General features: G+C 40.4%; 1 protein-coding gene across 3 annotated transcripts in view; it reads right to left on the bottom strand.

Annotated features, from left to right (window-relative positions):
* The window catches only part of ITGBL1 (integrin subunit beta like 1), a 256,018-nt gene extending 236,579 nt beyond the window's left edge, over positions 1 to 19,439 (bottom strand). For all 3 annotated transcript variants that reach the window (XR_009762710.1, XR_009762711.1, XM_061626598.1), the window contains exons 1-2: positions 19,083 to 19,439; positions 13,312 to 13,523 (exon numbers count right to left, since the gene is read on the bottom strand). Coding sequence is in view for 1 of the 3 variants with exons in the window: in XM_061626598.1 (XP_061482582.1) it covers positions 13,312 to 13,523; positions 19,083 to 19,183 (313 nt within the window). In the remaining 2 variants the exon portion in view is untranslated. The remainder of the gene's footprint in view (positions 1 to 13,311; positions 13,524 to 19,082) is intronic.
* Positions 19,440 to 20,211: the final 772 nt, after the last annotated feature.

Below are 20,211 nucleotides of genomic sequence, written 5' to 3'. Positions count from 1 at the left end.
GCTGTTTTGCAACTGTTTATACTTGTTTTATGGTTATTGGATTTTAAATGGCTTTATTTCTTGTTGTGAGCTGCCTTGGTTTCCAACCCTACCTCACAGGGGTGTTGGAAAGACTCCATACACGCACACGCACACACTGCAGATGTATAAATACATACAGCCCATATAATAGTTTATTGTCAAACCAGTTGGTCATTGCAGAAAAATCAGTATTAGTTTTAAAAAAATCAGTATTACTTTCCTACAGAATAAAAACTGTAATACCTAAGTAAGCCCTGCCTACTTGCTTTAAAATAGGACTGGAGACAGAAAGAGTTAGAACACAAACATAATTCTTTTTTACATTCACTCCAAAGTCCCATTGATTTTCAGCACATTCATAACCATGTCTACTCAAAGTAAGTCCTATTGAATTAAATGGGATTTACTTTGGGCATATGGGATTAGCATTGCTTTTACAAAAAGCAAGTATTGGGAAGGTTTTCAAAACACTGCCCAAGCTCTGGCTCCTGCACACAAGAGGAAAAAAAACTGAAATGTATATAACCCAATTTATGAGATTTTCAGATAAACGGGAGGTGGGGGGTGAAACCACCATTTTGTTTTCTAGACACTGCCTCAGGTCAATGAAACTGAAACACAATCCCTGATTGGCTGCAATGCTGAACGGGCGGGGTTAAAGCTACAAAGTGCTATAGTACAGTACTGTTTAAAGAAAGATTTAACAGTCGAGGGGGTGGCTGACGTTTTTATGTATATCTCGAGAACCGGACCACCTAGAAACTTAATTTTTTAAAAAAATTAAAGCTGGGAATCCGGGCCACGTAAGGGGCTAGCTGGGCACCGGGTGGCATGCATAGAATCTGGGTAAAACCCGGCTATCCGGGCAATATGGCAACCCTACTTCTTTGCAGACAACTGTATGCAACAACGTGGTTGCTCGATGAAGGAAACTAGATGTCAGGACTGACCAAGGCTAAAAGGGCATCCCCGCTCCTGATTAAACACAGCATTGCCCTGTATTTGAGTAATGTGTAAACAGAGTTTGCATCAAGGCCATATAGTGCTTTAAAGGTAATAACCATCATTTTAAATTACATCTGAAAATCAGCTGGCAGCCAATGTAGACAAGCAGTAACTAGATTAATATGCCCTCTAGCGTTCAGTCGCTGGTAGAAGGTAAGTGACAGGATTCTGCAAAAGCTGCAGCTTTTGGACATTCAGTGGTATTGGGATAATACTTAATTATCACCGTCTGTTTTCTTTATCATTTAAAAACCATAAAGTCATTTAAAAAAATTAAAATGTTTTTAAGGTTTTGTTAATAACTCTAGATTTTCCCCTCCCATTTTCTTGTTGGCCCTCAAAAGGACAAAGTCTTGAACCATTCATTTAATGCTACAACATGTATATATTTTCTAACATGCTAAAATCACGAATCCTACACCGACTTATCTGGGAGTAAGCTTTACTGAACTCAATGGGACTTCTGAGTAGATACGGCTAGGAATGTGGTGGTAATCAAAAAAGGCTTTTAGGAAACGAGGGGAATTAATCTTTCTTGGAAGTTAAAAGAGCAGAGAAGTTGAAAGATCATATAAGACAAGGTCCTCCCACTGCAGCTGTTAAAGTAAAACATTTGTAGTTCATTGTCTCTTTTTGTTAAAGTAAATTTAGTACTTTTGAACTTATTTATGCTTCTAACCACACTGGGGCATTTCAAATTCTCCTTGCCGTGGACGATATGATTTTCATTAAAATGTTTAATATCTTTAATATCAGTTGTTAAAAATATGTTCTTAGGCACAAAAACAGCAGCAAAGACACTGAATACTGACAGCAGAACATTCTCCAGCTTACTACAATGAAACACTGCCTCCAAAGCCTTCCAGTATGTGCTACTATACAGGGACAAAGAGGACAGACATGAGATAAGCAAGGGAGAGCGAACATGCAACCTTCCAAACATTGTTGAACTCCAATTCCCATCAGCTCCAGTCAGCATGGCCAATGACTAGAGATGATGGGACATGTAGTCCAACATCATCTGGAAGGCTACAGGTTCTCCATCTCTGAGATAAGCAACCTGTATTTGTGCTAGCCTTTTGAATAACATTTCCAGGGGATTTTTTTAGCCTATGCATTTTTCACTTCTGTAACCTATGACTTGGATCCCCAGAAAGGTTAACTTCAGGAAGTTCCTGGAAGGAGAGTTTCCTGTCCTGCTTCTTCTACTTCTGCAACCCAAAAAGCCTCTCTGTAGAATCGAGAAAGAAATCCTGAACAATGTGGGACACGATGCAGATGGCTGCTGGAGTAGGAGAAAGCCTCCCAAAATGAGTAGAAAACTGTTTTGGGTGGTTTCTTTCTCCCCTAACAGCTCCCTGGTATTCTGTCCCACATAGTTTGGAAGAGTCTTTTTAGGGGGCCCAACGGTTGCAGTGGGGAAGAGGAGATGGAAAGTTTTCCTGCCATCAAGTTGAGTTACTTCAGAAACCAAGATAAGGGAAAAGGAGACACTAGTGAAGGTCATGAACAGGATATCCTAGGATCACTTTGCACAAAATATTTTACACTGTGCACCATAATAGCAAATGTGACAAACAAGCATTTGCAAACATAATGTAAGAAGGGCTCTGTGATTAGTTACAACTCTCTGCTAAATACACACATGATGAAAAACCCTAATTCACTTCTCTGTAATGAGTAAAACAGCCTCATTTAAACTTGTCACAGGTGATTTGGAAGGGCTTCATTCCTTTCATGCTCAGCTTGTGGATTTCTTTCATTCAAAATGTGTTATATATTTTGGAAGGTTTTTGTCTCTGTTCTCAGTGCATTTGGGCACTTCTTAAGATATCATAAACAGATTTTGCATGACAGTATCTGAGATCAAGGAGCAGGTTTTCCCTGTTTGGATACAGTTGGACACCATTTTGAATCAAGATGGTGAACTGAACCTTTCAAAGCTGTACTGATTTTAATCAAATGTAAAATATTATAACCAAAATTTGGATGATGGTTCCAGAGATGAAGGAACAGGTTTTTGTCTATATTTGGATACAATTGCACACCATTTTGAATCAAGATGGTGGACTGAACCTTTCAAAATTACACTGATTTTAACCCCTGATTTCAAAACTACACTGATTTTATGTATTTATTTATTGGCTTCATATAATTCCCAAGAAATGTCAGGCATTTTCCACTAGTAATGGATAAACTGTATAAACCTGCATATCACTAATTGGTTTAAATGGCAAATTTCACCAGTTTTAAGCAAGCATGTACAGTAGAATAGTAAACTAGCATGTGGTATTATGTATTTATTTAAAATATTTCTATCCCGCCCTTCTACCCTAAAATAGGGTACTCAGGGCAGCTACAATAAAATAGCACACATATATAGTAAAATACACAATAAAAACACAAACATTACAGTAAATTAAAATGCATAAAATACAATTAAAATGCATAAAATGCATTATGCATACACATACACACACATACAAACATAAAACATGTATATATGTGCATACACATATAAGAGGGTGAGAATAAAAGAACTTAAAAGATAAAAATAAAAGATCCAAAACTTTAAACAGTGTCAGGCTGACCCTTCAGTCCCAACCAAAGGCTCTCCGGAACAAAATAGTTTTTACAAGTTTCCGGAAGACCATCAGGGAGGAAGCAAAGAGGGCTTCTTGGGGCAGGGAATTCCAAAGTCTGGGAGCCACAATTGAAAAGGCTCTCTCCTGCATGCCTGTCAATCTAACTTCTTTCATTCCAGGCACTCAGAGGAGACCAGAGGCAGATGATCTTAAATCCAGGGTAGGAACATATGGACGTACACTGGTCCAAGGCTGCTTAGGGCTTTAAAGGTCAAAACCAGCACTTTGAATTGGACCCGGAAACAAATTGGGAGCCAGTGGAGTCGATAAAGCACAGGGGTGATATGCTCCCTGCTCCATGTTCCAGTTAACATTCTGGCTGCTGCATTTTGGACCAACTGTAGTTTCTGAATTGTTTTCAAAGGCAGCCCCACATAGAGTGTGTTATAGTAATCAAGCCTCAATGTCACCAATGCATGTGTCACTGTGGCCAAGTCAGCTGCTTCCAAGAACGGATGCAGCTGATAGACCATTTTGAGATGGCCAAAAGCACTCCTGGCTACCGCAGCCGCAGCCACCTGATATTCCAGCAGCAGGGCAGGATCCAGAAGAACTCCCAGACTGCGGGCCTGCTCTTTCAAGGGGAGGGCAATCCCATCCAGAACAGGTTGCAACCCTATTCCTGGGGCAGTTTTCCCCTTGGCCAGCAACACTTCTGTCTTGTCTAGATTATTAAAACACATAGATAAAGGGTTGTCATGTATTAGCAATGGTTGCTGTTTCTAACCTATCCAGCGACATGACTGGTTGGTGAGATTTGAAACTGTGATGTCCTTTTCATACAGTGACCTCTCTGCCTTTGTTAATAAGATTATAATGCAGATGCCATTCCCATGCAGGTAAATGGACACATGACCATATTTCTCACAGTGTGTTCTACAAGGCTGGTGGACATGAGCATCATGAAGTGTTGCTGAAAAACATTCTCATAAGAGTCAGTAAATTCCTCCACCATTATCCACAGAATAACCCAATATTCAGGCATTAAAACACTCCACTGGGACATAAATGAGCACATAGGAAATGCAAATATCATTTCTAGGTTTAATACATTTCAATCATTTTCTTGCAACTCAACAACCAGATTTCATCCAAAAGCTTAATAATGGCACTCTGATAATACTTGTAGATTTTTCGTTCCTAAAGAACACTATGTGCTTCATCATATATTTCCAAGTATTTCAACAGAAAACATAAAAAGACCCCTGCTGGATCAGATCAAAGGCCTGTCTAGTGCAGCATCTGGTTTTACACAGTAGCCAAGCAGATGTTTACAGGAAACCCACAGGCAAGACATGAGCACAATAGCAGTCTCCTGCTTGTGTTCCCCAGCAACTAGCATTGGGAGATATACTGGAGGTAAGATATAGCCACAGCTAGTCACCATTGATAGCCTTATTCTTCATGAATTTGCCTAATCCTGTTTTAAAGCCATCCAAGTTGATGGCCATCAGTACATCTAATGGCAGTGAATTCTGTAGTTAAATTGCACTTTGATCCAGTTTGCATGTAACACTAAACCAAACCATGGCTAAGTGCAAATAAACTACTCACTGGGGGAAAAAAGTGTGTCCACTTTGCTCTTCTTCTGGTTCTGCTGCTGCCACACTACCTTGACCTAAGCCGTGATTTGGCTTAGCGTTACAGCTAAACCTGGTCTCAAGGTTTGTCTCACTCCAGACAAGCCACAAGCTGTAGCCAAGGTTTATTCTTGGCTTACTGAGTGCGGTTTATTTGGGGGAGATAAATCACGAGCAGAGGTTCGGACATAACTCTGGGGACTGTAGCAGTACCAGAGGAGAAACACCCTATTTTTCCTGTAAGTACCTGCAAGCTCATGGTTCATGTTTGGTCAAGGTTTGGCTTAGCATTACATGCAAACTGGGTCAGAGTGTGAAGTATTGCCTATTGTCTTAACTAGTCAGCTTCACTGGATGACTGGGGGTTCTAGTAGTATGAGATGGGGGGAACCCTGCTCACTATTTACTTTCTCCAGTTCAGAACTTTTTCTCACTGACTGGCATCCTCATACATTACTATATCTGATCCACTTAAGTGTGAGGCATCAAAAGTGACCTGTTACATGGTTGATCTGACTCTGCACACACACACACACACGGTGTGCCATTAACTCCAGAAAGTGGAGTGCCTGGACTACATCTGCTTAATGAGATGTATAGCTGGGGGAAGACTTTGACATCCAACTGCCAGCTTCCATTATAAAGCTGTGACAGAAACCAACGCCACTACTGAAAGCTCTGCTTAATTGTGTACCAGATACTACAACTGCTAATATCTAGAAGTCATCAGAATGGAGAGTTACAGAGAAGAAGGTCTCTGACCCTACCTGTCACAGCTTATTTGAGCTGTTAGTGTGACTTAGCAAGAAGTATGGGCGGAAGTACTCAGTCACATTATTCTGTAGAGACAAACATGAAGTGACAGCAGAATGGAAAACCACATTCCGCTTCATGACTCCTTTTCATTGTTAAACATATAAAACATCAGATCTCATCTCACCCAGCCACTCCCCATATGTAACACAGAGTTTGAGGGAACAGATGTCCTCAGTGTATCCACTAGCCCTGCACCACACCTATCTTTATTACGAGGGAGATAATCCTGATGCAGGGCACAATAATGCCACTTTTCTATAGTTTTATGTCACAGAGCTACTATAAAGGCCTCCAACCACATAAGCAGAGCCATTTGCACGATGTCCTTTAATAGGAAATCATTGTGTAGCCAAGATCATGGGTGTGGGTTTAATGTTAAAGAACTACATAACTGGTTCTACCGATATGGCTGCAGGTCTTTAAACATTACAACAGTGAATATTCCCCTTAAGAATCTGTTTGCAGCTTGGATGTGCTCATTTGGATGTTCAGATGGCAACTGTGAACAAAAATTCTATTGCCTGGCTTTAGCTGGTGTGCCAGCTGCACCCTTGAAAAGAAATATCTGGCAACTATTCCATCACGCCTTGGTCACATCTAGATCAGATTACTGCAATATGCACTACATGGAGCTGGCTCTGAAGAATGGTTTGAAACTTCAACTGGTGCAGAATGTGACAGCTCAGGTACAGACTTGGGCCCATTGTTTCAATTATACAATACTAATATCACATCCACTGGGCACTGGTTCATTTTCTCAGCTCAATTCAAAGGGCTGGTGTTGATTTTTAAAGGTCCTGATGACTGATACATAATAGCTGATGGAAACTTAACTATTGGGTCTGATCTTCTTATGCGGTCAAGTCTGCTTTTTTTTTTTAAGTAAGTCTGGTTTTCTTGATCCTCCTGCTGAATTGTGTTGATTGGTGCTGATTATGAATAAGTTATGAAAGTATTTTAAAATCTTCTTTTATGATTGATTGTTAACCACCTTGTAAGAAAACCCTCTGGAAAGTCAGGATATAAATCTGTTAAATAATAAATATATAAATAAAATAACAGCTGCCTGAGAGTCTGGTATGGGCATATTTTTATGTACACCGCCCAGAGAGCTTGCTATGGCCGGTATAAAAGTTCAATCAAATAAATAATAAATAAAATAAATAAATAAGCCTGGGTAAAATGTGTAAATAAATAAAGTAGGGTTCTCCAGCAACAGTGGACACATTTACATCTTGTTCTGCTGGGCTGTCACTCTCTGTTCCACCTTTTTTAAAATATATAATTCTGCTGTCGCCTGTTAAGCCCCCAAATCCTGTCACATTCTTAAGGTGAGCAAGTTAGTTTAGAGAGGAGGAAGATGGGGGCTTCTTTCTTCAGCTACTATTATCAAGTTATAGAGCAATCCAAATGCTGGAAAGGTGAGTTGGATTGTGCCCTTAGACTTTTTTTTACTGTGCTTCTTCTGCTTTTCTTGGTGAATCTGTTCCCACTTTTTGCAGGCCACAAAAACCTTGACTTAACACAGTGGGCCTTTTGTGGCAAAGACAGTTGCAGCCCTTGTTTGGGTTGCTTGGCATGTGCATGTTTGCATGCATGTGCATGTCTGTTTGCCTGTGCATGTGCACATGTGCCTGTGTGTGCACATTCCTGTAAGCTGAGCTCAGGATTATGTGCAGTTACACAATGGTTTGTGTAAGTTATTCTGACAAACTATCATTTCCCATTAACCATAAATAGAAACTTTTGATCATGGTGTGTAAGAAGAACAAAGTGTAAGGGGAAGGGGGCATGAGAGCTCAAGGTATTACATCTGAATATTACCATTATTCCAGATAGTCTCCCATCCAAGTGTTGCTCAGGGCTCCTAAGCTTTAGCAGTTGAACTGTCCCATTTGTTATGTCATGTGCTTTCAATCCATTCATTGTATTTGTTTTAATCAATAAGGCTATGACTAAACATTTTTTGTAACAAATATCAACCACAAAAAATGCCAACAAGATTAATCCTGCACAAATAACATAACCAATGTTATCCATCAAAACTATTCAGGCAATATATGGGTGTGAGCATTCAAACAAATGTCATATCTAAGTACTAGTTTCAAAGCAAACCAATTCCCCAGGCTCTTTAACTCGCTTCAGAGATACCATGACTACGAATCATGGTATTTGTCTCACTTTAAGAAAAGCAGACATTTAGATTTGTATAGAACTCAACGTACTGTTCCACAAGTAAATGATTATGAAATTACTGCCTTTGACGATAAAAGCACTTACCCATGGCTATGGCTTTCAAGAGTGAATGGATCTCAAGATCACAATAATCTCTTATTCAAAGTGAACTTAGCTTGGATTCAAGCAACTTAATTTTCCATAATGAATGTTGATGTTTACAGGAATCTAGTGGTACTAGATTCAGTGAAATTGTTTAAGGAGTGATGAATTTCAAGACTTCCATTTTTTTTTTTTACAAGCTGCATAAGTCTATGACTGCTCGGGAGTAAATGGGTTGTGAGCTGCAGCTGGTATGTAGAAGATCTTGACTGGTCATGAGAAACAATGACATCAACAACACTTGTTTTCTGACCTGAGGATCTGTTTTCATTTATACCAATTTCCTGTAACACTGCCCTCATGTCCTGAATTTCAGACAGCTTACCTGACACACTTCTTGGGCTGCAATCCTATGTGCACTTTCTTGGAAGTAAGTCTCATTGGAGTCAATGGGACTTACATCTGAGTAAACATACAGCGGCTTGTGCTGTAAAATGCATTTTAAAAAAACAACACTTAAAGAATAAGAAATATTGCTGCCTTGCTTCTCTCAGTCACAACTTCTATAATCTGTTTTATTTTCAACGTATCTCCAGTGCTTGAACTTCAAGCAACCCTTTTGATGTATGCTCATTTAACCTCCCTGGATCAGCATTAATCTCAAAGCAAAGATTAACTAAAAGGTCTTCATTAAACTGAACAGCACAACGGGAGCAAAATGAGAATGTTCCAATGTACTGTAGCAAGAATGAAAAATAAGATTGTAGTTTATCCTTAGTCAACATTATTAATATCATGCCCAAAGCGCTTCTACATATAACAGATTTCAAAACATGATAAAAACAAAGACTAATATTATATATAATATATTGAATCCAAACGGATGTTAATTATCTTTGTCTATCATCATCATAATTCTTAATACTCATCTGAATCAAAGTTTGTGGCTTCTGTTTAACCATATTCCACAACAATTTGTGACCCACCAGTTAAATGCATTCCACTAACCACATATTGTAGTCTTAGGAGTATATGACAACACTACTGTTTTTGCAGTCCTGGGAAGTTGGTCAGGCTGGCTAGAAAGAATAGCAGGTTTTATTCAGTAGAATCTTACCTACAACAACTATGCAGATATGGTATTTGGTATGTATAATAACCCTCCAATGTTATTCCTATGAGGACTAATTTATCCCTTTATTGTAGCGGAATACTAGGAATAGGAAATACTGCACTTTGGAAAATAGGCTTAAAAGTGTAGAAGGACTAACAGTGCTAATTTTTCTTTTCCTACTGAACTCAGTGACTATTATAGTGGAAAAATCAGTATTTTTAAAGCTTGGAGGCAGTATGTAAGGCTTCAGATACTGGTAGCTTTCAGTTTCAACATACAAAAAGTAAGCGTAGAAACACACACTGTTCCAGTGTGTCTCCACCTCTCTCTTTTGACAATGGGGGTACACAACGCTAGTCAAACTCTGCCCCTTTTTCCTGTAAAACCTGGTGGGAGCAGCTTGAGTGCTTTTTTTTTTAATCAGCTTTAAAGAGATTTTGCAACTGATTAGCAGATCAACCCATTCCCCCTCCAGGTGTGGCTAGAGGAAATGCTTTGGGATAGATGACTACTGTGTTCACAGCCTAATACACAACTATAAGAGCTGAAGGCATTGAAGCAGGCAGGAAAACCATGAGCATCAGCCTGACATATTCATAAGCACACCAGCAATACTTATTCAGAGCACTGACAAGAAGTCTTAAGTGGCACTGTGATGTCATTGCATCCATCATGTGAACCCTGATTAGCTAGGATCATTCAAGGAGGGAAAACAGCACTGTCAGCAACAAAAAAGACAATTCAGTGGCTGTGAACATCCACAAAAAATGGATCCAACTTTTTCCAGTGTGTTTAGCATCCCCTGAAAAAAGCATCCTTAAAAGCCACACTTTTCATTTGTGCACATTTTCCCCATATATATGTATTTTTGTAAACATTGCTTGGATGGAAAACTGCATCACAAAATTTAGTTAAGTGTGAATTTTAAAGGATGGCTGTGTTTCAGTTCTTATATTGTTTCGGAAAGTGGGAATTTGATAAAATTCAGTTTAAAATGCAAACTAAATCAAATTTCTCCCCCATCCCTAGTCCCAAGTACTGCGTGTCATAGCATGGTATTTTATGTTCATGTCTTTTATTCTAAATAGCAGTGTTCTGTGTATGTGTATTAAGCATTTTTTGCATAATATGGCAGTGTCAAAGGTACAAAGTACTTTTCTCTTTACATTCACATTATTTCCCTTCCCCATGTTATTATTGGACTTATTATTCTTAACAACATTGTTGCTTTAAAAAGTTGCTATTTTTTCCCTATGAATCCAGGCACATTGCTGGAATGCGTTTGTCACTAACAGCACTCTCTGTAACATTCACATGGACCTAATTGTGGTGTCTGGCCTGAAAAGTTGACACGTTACATGGAATTGATACAAATGTTTAGAGAGGATGTGATATGAAAAGAACCAGTGAATGGTCTCTAGTCATTTGACAAATGAGAAGATTGTGTTTTTCTCTATTGCCATGTTATTGAACTATTTAAAAACTCTTAATCCCAGTAACAGAATGTGAGCCATTAAAACAGACAGCTGAAAATACTGACATTGTCCTCATACTGCACAACAGTTTCTATGCACATCAAGCTGAATCAGCCCTAGAGGTAGGACTCTCTTGTGCAGCACATTCCTATTCAATGTTTACTCACACTGTGTCCAGTATTCAATGGGATTTACTCCCCAGTAAGGGTGTTAAGGAGGATTGCAGCCCAAGTAGACACGGTATGCTAGAATCTGGGGTCAGAACTAAAGCTTATTCTGAAATGCACAGTAGGCACTAAAGAAAATATGCTCAGAGAGGATGAAATTAAATTAAACAGCCTCACTAGGGCATGTTTTATGTTCCTGGGTGGGTGGGGGCTTGGTGCCCCTAAATTGAAATGGAAATGGACTGCCTTCAAGTCAATCCCGACTTATGGCGACCGTATAAATAGGGTTTTCATGGTAAACTGCATTCAGAGGTGGTTTTACCATTGCCTTCCTCTGAGACTGAGAGGCAGTGACTGGCACAAGGTCACCCAGTGAGCTTCATGGCTGTGTGGGGATTTGAACCCTGGTCTCCCAGGTCATAGTCCAACACTCTAACCACTACACCACACTGGCTCTTATGCCCCTAAATTACCCCATGTCATTCTCTTATAGTCTGCACAACATACTGAAGGGATCACATCGATGAGAAAATCCACACACAGCATATGAGTGGACTTCTTCATGGTACTCTGGACTGGTTCCTGTTATTGATAACAATATTCTGTATTAAAAACTGTCATGGCCTTATCTACAGACTCTAAAAAAGGAAACACAGTGTTTAACAGTTCAGAGTACCAACCAAAAAGAGCCTTGGGAACCAACCAAGGGTTTGAAGTGGGCTCTACCTCAGAACCTCTCTTTTGCACATCTTATGAAACCTATGTCACATATAACTAGCTAATTTGGACTGACTTTTTAATTTCGGACTAACTTTTTCATTTTAAATCTGTATGTGTGGTTTTGTGACTCCTCCCCTTTTTCCTTCCCCTCCCCCTTCCCCAAAGGAACATCTCTTTTATACTTGGGCAGTTGGTTTCATTCACTTAAAAAGGAAGTTTTCACTGAAATCCTCCCCATGTTCTAACACTGCACACTTGTTAAAGCAACTCCTTTGTGTTCTAAGGATATTTCACAAGAATTTGTAAAGATCTGTTTCTATTGATCTTTGGGAAAGAAAATCCAGAGGTGGTTGGGGTTTTTTTGTTGCTAGAGCTGGACTGAAGGATGATGGGTCCTTGACAGTAAACCTGAGAAACTCCCCAAGCTGTGGGATAGCCTAGGGTGTATTAAGAGGTGCTGCTTGACTAGTGGCAATCTATGGTAATTATGTTTTTGGGGAGACCCTTATACAAAAAGGCATCTATCAACAGGAAGGGTCTCTTCCTTGAGGTCCATCACACTCACTATCTATATGATCTAATGGTATCTAATTACCCTCTTCTCATGCTTTTAATAATGGCTTGATATGCAGAAATCAGCAAGTGAAGTTTTTCATGGTGTGTAAATAGGCATCAATCCCCAACCAAAAGCTATTTGTTTTTTGCATTTGTATTCCACCTTCCTCCAAGGAGCTCAAGGTTATCTACATGGTTCTCCCACCACCTCTCATCCTCAGAACAACCTTGTAGAGAGATTAGACTGAGAGATAGTGACTGGTTCATCCAGTGAACTTCATGGCTGAGAGGGGATTTGAATCTGGATCTCACCAGTCCTAATCTCATATATTAACCCAGCCTTTCCCAACCTGATCCCCCCCTCCAGAATTCTGGACTGCAGTTCCAGTCAGACCAAGCAGAATAGCCATTGTCAGGGATGATGGGAGTTGTAGTCCAAAACATACAGAGAGCACCAGATGGAAAGACTGCTTTTACCCCTATACCACACTAATTCACCAGCTACAGACAGGGTGAAGGAGTCTCACATGGTCTTCAGCTATTTATAAACTCAGAAGAATCATAACTGATGCATCATTGCTATTTTGTCAGCTCCTGTCATTCTGTCCCAATCAACCAGCTTTTATTACCTAAGCCCTGCAGTGGATCATCCAAACATCAGTCATTGAGTGGGCTATTTTTACAGTAGCCCTGCTGGTGGCTTAACCAAGGTCATTCTTGCCTAATGATTCAGTCAGCTGGTTTTGCCACCTTCACCCACCTAGAGTGAGAATCTCCGGGAACTCCACAGGTCTCTACTGACAGGCACCCAGCAGAAAACGCTTCTAGTTGCCCCTCATTAGCCACTGCCCACCAGCAGCTCAGATAGACACAGAGTTGTCACAAACCTGCTTAAAGCATACTGTGAACCATTGTGAGCTGATGAGTCTTGCTTACCTGCACATGTTTCTCCATCATAGGTTTCACACACCCAATCATGGCATTCACAAAGGGGCCCATAGTATTTGCCCGGCTCAGTCACTTGGCAGATGCAGACTCCACAGTCACACTGGCCTCTGCCACTGCACAGTTTTCCACCAGGGATTCGACATCTACGCTCTGACTCAGATTGGGACAGTCTGCAAGATGAGGTGCTTCCCAAACCACTCCTGCAGGTAATAAAGAAGACAACCCATTGCAAAAAGAGTCACAGAGCAAATATTGGAGAAGCTGCACTGGTGGGTCTATTTACCTGTCCCATTTGTGCTCATCTGTCAATCAGCCCATAGATTAGTTTGGAACTAAACCTGGACAAATAATTTCTGGATATCTGATTTTAAGTAATACAGACATTTTGGGTTCTAAATAATCATGAGACTAAGTGGCTGTGGATCAAAATATCTTGAACCACCCACTAACATTGAATTATGGCTCCAAGATTCACACCAAGACACTAAATATGCTCATTCTTGGAACAGAACCCAGTGTGATCTCAGTAATGCCCAGAGCATTGGAAGTAGTTCATTAAGAAAAACAAATTACTTGTAATTTATTACTGTTTTGAGGAATGAGTGGGTAATTTCGTTACATTTTGCTTGTAATTTCATTACTTTTGAGCTGTAACTTTAACGTTTCCAGCATTACCTTTGGGCGTTACTTGCGGGGGGGAAGCAGGGTAAGTCTTCTGCTCCTCTGATTCGTGGACAAAAGTCATATGTCTCATAATGGGCTTCTGCTCAGCGTCACTCTTCCCTCATAAGAACATAAGAACATAAGAAGAGCCTGCTGGATCAGGCCAGTGGCCCATCTAGTCCAGCATCCTGTTCTCACAGTGGCCAACCAGGTGCCTGGGGGAAGCCCGCAAGCAGGACCCGAGTGCAAGAACACTCTCCCCTCCTGAGGCTTCCGGCAACTGGTTTTCAGAAGCATGCTGCCTCTGACTAGGGTGGCAGAGCACAGCCATCATGGCTAGTAGCCATTGATAGCCCTGTCCTCCATGAATTTGTCTAATCTTCTTTTAAAGCCGTCCAAGCTGGTGGCCATTACTGCATCTTGTGGGAGCAAATTCCATAGTTTAACTATGCGCTGAGTAAAGAAGTACTTCCTTTTGTCTGTCCTGAATCTTCCAACATTCAGCTTCTTTGAATGTCCACGAGTTCTAGTATTATGAGAGAGGGAGAAGAACTTTTCTCTATCCACTTTCTCAATGCCATGCATAATTTTATACACTTCTATCATGTCTCCTCTGACCCGCCTTTTCTCTAAACTAAAAAGCCCCAAATGCTGCAAACTTTCCTCGTAAGGGGAAAGGCACCCTCGTGCTCTGTGGGTGTTAGGAAGTGATGAGGGAGGAGGTGGAGAGCGAGACGGTGGTGGAGTGGAGAGAAAAATAAAAATTGTTTCAAAAATGGACAGTGTGGAGAAGAATGGAATGGAGGGAGAAAGCCAGAGGGCAAGGACGTGGATGAAGGAGAAGAGGCAGCAGCAGAATGGAGATGAAGAACTGTGGAGGGGACAGACAATGATGTGTGTGTGCGTGAATACCTTCTTTGCACTTAACTTGGGCGTGTGTGCCTTAATTGGTGATAGGGCAGGGTCCGGGAGCTGGTTGAATCATGAGAGAGACGGTGCTTGCTGGCTGAGACAGTGTGTGTGTGTTAATTCTGTACTTGCAATGAACGTGGGAAGCAGCTTCTGCTGCCCTTCCTGGCTACTTTGCTCCATTTGAAATGCTTGAACTTTTTTGCATCACAGGGGACAATGTTTGCTTGGGTGAGAGATGATGCTTGCTGGCTAGGGAGGGTGAGAATTTCGATTCAGTTCGCATTTCAAGCAGAATGTATCAAATCTGCAGTTTCTGAAACAATATGAGAACTGAAACACAGCCATCCTTCAAAATTCGCATTTATTAGAATTTTGGGATGAAGTTCGCCAACTAAACAATATTTTAAAAAATGCATATACTAGGGGAAAGTGTACATAAAAATGAATATATGACTGAAATTAACATGCAAAAAGGTATGATGTGATGAGAAATGGCTTGTAAAAATGTGTACCTTTGTCAAAACTGCCTACAAAATGTGTTTATTTGGAGAAATTTGCACTAAAATGGTGGAGAATTTTCAAGAGGATTTAAAAAAAAATAGATTGCTGCAGAAATGTATAGAACTGATTTTAACATTAGAAATGTGAGAAACTGCCAGAACTGAAATTGACAGATCTTTCCATCCTTATTGCTGGCTGAGAGAATGAGGGGGGTTGCATTTGGTTTGGTGTGCAAAGTTATGAGTGGTGGCCTCGGTCTCCCTCCCCTCCTCCCTTGGGCAGGCAAGCACCGCAGGTGCCTTAGTTGCTGGCAGGGGAAGTTTGTTCCATATAGTTCCTTCCCTCCAAAGTTCCAAAGAAAACCCATTTCAAACCATCCATGCCCCCCACTATAGGCAATTTAGTAATAGCACATAGAGGCTTGCACAGAATTAATTAATTATCATTATTATTAATAATATTTTAAAAATAATCTTTATTAAGGAAAAGAAAAGTACAAAGTAGTACTAAAATAATAAAAAGAAAAGGGAAAGAGAAAAAATGCTTTACATAAACCATTCAGCATTATTACTAATTATATATAGAGAGATATAAAGGATAAATGGCATTTTGTCAAAAGTATTTTTGCCTACAGTTTATGCCTACTCCTTGGTGTTCCAAACTTGGCATGGAATCCTTCTCATACAGAATTAATTTGAAATGCTGCATATTTATTATCATAACAATCATCATCTTCAGATCCTACCTCATTTCATGGTACATGGTTCTCCCCTCCACCTTCATCTTATTCTCACAACAACCCTGTGAGCTAGTAGGTTAGGCAACATAATGACTATAAAAAGACATTCCTTCTCTGATGTGCTCTTTGAGCATCTTGTTCTTTTGAGACCCAACAGAAATGTATTGTAAAAGCAGCATTTCAAGTATAAAAATTGTTTTCAAGTGAATTATATGTGTGTTGGGGTATCATCATTGCTGGGGTGGGGGTGGGATGTGAGATTCTGCTATGCCATTCTCTTAATCTTATGGATAAAAAAAATATTCTACTACCCTCTGTGTGTGCGTGTTTATTATTATTAATGTTGTTTTAGGCTACTTAGATGTGCAGCAGCCAAGGCCAGCACTTTGTAGGCAATTTTTTTAAAGTAACTAAAATGTAATTGTAGTGATTACTTTTGAGTAACAGTAAAGTAATCAATTACTTTCAGAGCAATTGTAATTGTAATGCAATTACTAATTTTTTGGGCCATGTAACAGTAATTGTGATTTATTACTTTTTAAAAGTAATCTTCCAAGCTCTGGTAAGGCATTACCTTCAGGAACAACTTTATTTGTGCATTTTGAAGAAGACAAATCTCAGCACCTTTAATAAACTACAGTTCCCTGGGTTCTTGGGGGTGGGGAAGCCATGACTGTTTGAAGTGGTATGATACTGCTTTAAATATATAGTGCAGATGGGGCCACATTTGCACACTGCCCTTGATCCAAAGTATGGGGGTTACCTTATTTTGACCAGAGAGCCAGTGTGGCATAGTGGTTAGAGTGTTGGACTATGACCTGGGAGACCAGGGATTGAATCCCCACACAGCCATGAAGCTCACTGGGTGGCCTTGGGCCAGTCACTGCCTCTCAGCCTCAGAGGAAGGCAATGGTAAACCCCCTCTGAATACCGCTTACCATGAAAACCCTATTCATAGGGTCGCCACAAATCGGGATCAATTTGAAGGCATCCATAAAAAGGGGGGAGTTACCTTATTCTGACCATAAACAATCTTCTAAAGAAGCCTAGACTGAGACTGGCCCAAGATTACCCACAGTGAGCATCATTTCCCCATTCCAAGGCCAAGTCCATCTATAACATCTTACTGGCTACTCCTGATATGCTTTCTTGTTCTACATATTCAAAGCCTCTCCCACCCCCATGCTCCCTCAGCATAAACTCCCACCTGCACTCTGAGACTAACTGGATCAACACTGAATTAAAACTCCATTCAGCCACAATATTTTATAGTTGTCAGGCTGGTTCACACTGCCAAATTCCTCCACACACAGGGACACAACTACATGGAGAAAAGCTAGTGGGAACCCAACTGTACATGTGGGGAGTAAGTTGCTGTCTCTGTCATTCTTGCTGCTGGGGGTGGGGTGGGGGTTAATGCAGCAACAGCATGGAAATAGGTGCTGGCTCCCTATGAGAATAGCATGGTTTGCAGTACTATTATTTCCTTCTGCATTTGTGTATATGATTGCATGGAAGAATTTGGCAGCATGAACTGTCCCTTGGACAAATCATTATTTCTCAGCCACACATGTGCAACATTGAATCACTCTATTTTTCATCTCCATCTGCAGACAGATGCGGATGAGAATGCTTCCTACCCTCATGGGGATGCTATGAAGATACAAACAAGGGATGGAAAGACTGATACTTGCATTGACCCCTAGGCATAGTGGGATCTATCAATTTAAAGTGAACCTTAGAACCTAGCAGATAGTTTCCTGCAGGTTCCCCCACTAGGTATCCTGTGTTTCTATTGTTGGCAATGTATTAGTGTTCTAGATGGGAAGTAACAAAATACTCCAGTGCACTAAAAAATATTGTAGGGCTTATTATTTTCATTCATCAGTTCCCTCCCTATCCCTGGCAACCTTCCAAATTAGAATGTCTGAAATGATTACTGTCAGGATGGGATCCAACAGGTAACATGATCCAGATATATGCTCCATCAGCATGTTAGAATTTATCTTTTTTATTTATGTGAAATATTTCAAAACCACATTTCATGCTGTTTACATAAAAGCATAAAACTACAAAACACTTTCATTAAGATAACACAGTAGATCACTTTTTCCTTGTTATTTTGTTTCCTTATATACTTTCAGATATCAAAATGCATAGAATGACTAAGATCTTGCAACCAGCCTTCCATTGTAAAGCAGTAGCTCAACAGTATTTTATTTATTCAATAAGGAAAGAACAGCATCCAGATTAGACTCTGGATTTTTAAAAAAAGTATGGAGCTAAATATTTTCTTTCTCAGGGCAAATGGAATATAGTGGGGCTCAAAGGCAAGCTGGCAAAAGGCCAATGCCAGACAATGGAACTTTAAACACTTACACGGGCACTGATACGCATCTTAATCTGAATGTATAACTGTAGTGAGAACTGTGTGCATTTTCTCCTTGCTGGTTTTCCTAGCGGAGGGCCAAAATTGCTCCAGGATACTAGATTTAGATTCCTGCAAAGATATTTTCACCAGGAATGTAAGTGCCAGCAGAGGAGAGGTGAAGTGGCATGCTACAAATTAACACAGTTTGATAACAGAAACTGGAAGTCAAGGAAAGCAAAGTCACTACATTCCAGGAAGATCTAACATGTACTCATCAGAGTCAAAATTCAAGGCACATTACTGCCTAACCCATCTGAACTGGAATAGTTTATGTATCATGCGCATCTGGGGTTCAAAAGTGGATGTCAAAAATGCAAATTACAGCTACAGCATTGCTTCTGCACTCAAATGTGATTACTGTTTTTTGCTTAAATTTTACATAGAGTCAAGCAGCAGGTTGAAGGGAGAAAACGCACACACACATCTTAATATTTCTTTCTTGCTGCAACTTGCTGCCCAGGCTCTAAAAGCTAATTGGTGAACAAAACAATGAAGCTTAAAATCCTAGCTTACCGCAGGGACAAGGAGAAACTTTGCGAAATAGCAGGCAGCAGGATGAACAGTGAAGACATGAACAGGAGCGGCACCAAGCCGAGAAGCCCCTGTGTATACATGCTTCGATCCCAGGGCAGCAGTAAATGAGGAGTTCTTCTGGAGAGTCTGAAACACAGACAGACCCGGAAGGCTTGCAGAGTTCCGAGCTGGCCAAAACTGTCTCTTTCTCCTTGTGCTCCACCAAGTGCCTCTGATTAGCTGCCTGGAAGCTGGATTTGGGCAGCATTCTGGAAGGAAAGGCCTGTGCCAAACCCCAAAGTTTACAGTCTAGGCAATGAAGTAATTAGAAACAGTTGTACGGCCAGATGGTTTATTTTGCCATAATAAAGTATCCTGTTCACAGTTTTGAGCAAGCAGTCTCATTCTCGAAAGACAGGCACCACAAGTATTTGAACAAAGTACACTTCAGTGAACTTTGATTAATGGAGGTTTTGAGATAATCACAACCAGGGAGAAATGTGTATTTGTCAGACTTGGCAGAAAACGCTAACAGCACTTTCTAACTGTATCCGAGAGTGTAATGTTAGAGTTCAGGTGAATGCTTTAAATTCTTCAGGTTGGCTAGAAAGAAACAGGTCTGTTCCCTCCCCCTCCTCCTTCTTAGTTTGCAAAGGCTATGTTATAAGCAGTTCAGGAAGACTTTCAGGGTTGTCAAACTGACAACTGGTGTCAAAATGTTTGTTCATCCAGCTCCTGTAAGGGAGTTAGGTGGGTTTTCACACATCATGCAGTAACAAACCCAGGTTTGCCACTGAGCAAACACCTGACTGTGAACTGCAGCCAGTCCTGTTTCCAGGTATAGTATGCTGATCTGCAAACATGTGTTTGTTCCATTCACATTTTACATTGTTCACAAAAAAACCCTTAACTGTAAACCACCACCACCCAAAAAACCCAGAAAATTTGTGAAGCAGAATGTGATCCACATTGTGTCTTTGCTGGTAGAGGAGTGAGTGCAAAACACTGAGGTCATCAGTCAGATCAGGCAAGGCCAAAAGCAGTCAGAGCCGAGGAGCAAACTAGATAATATGTCAAATGCACAACTGTATTTTCCATATTATACAGCCACGAGAGTACAGTAGGGCCC

The sequence above is a fragment of the Rhineura floridana genome, chromosome 5, assembly GCF_030035675.1.
Source record: "Rhineura floridana isolate rRhiFlo1 chromosome 5, rRhiFlo1.hap2, whole genome shotgun sequence".
In the NCBI taxonomy this organism is placed as follows: Eukaryota; Metazoa; Chordata; class Lepidosauria; order Squamata; family Rhineuridae; genus Rhineura; species Rhineura floridana.
Note: the sequence above shows the minus strand (reverse complement) of the source record. Positions and strands in the feature narration are given on the sequence as shown.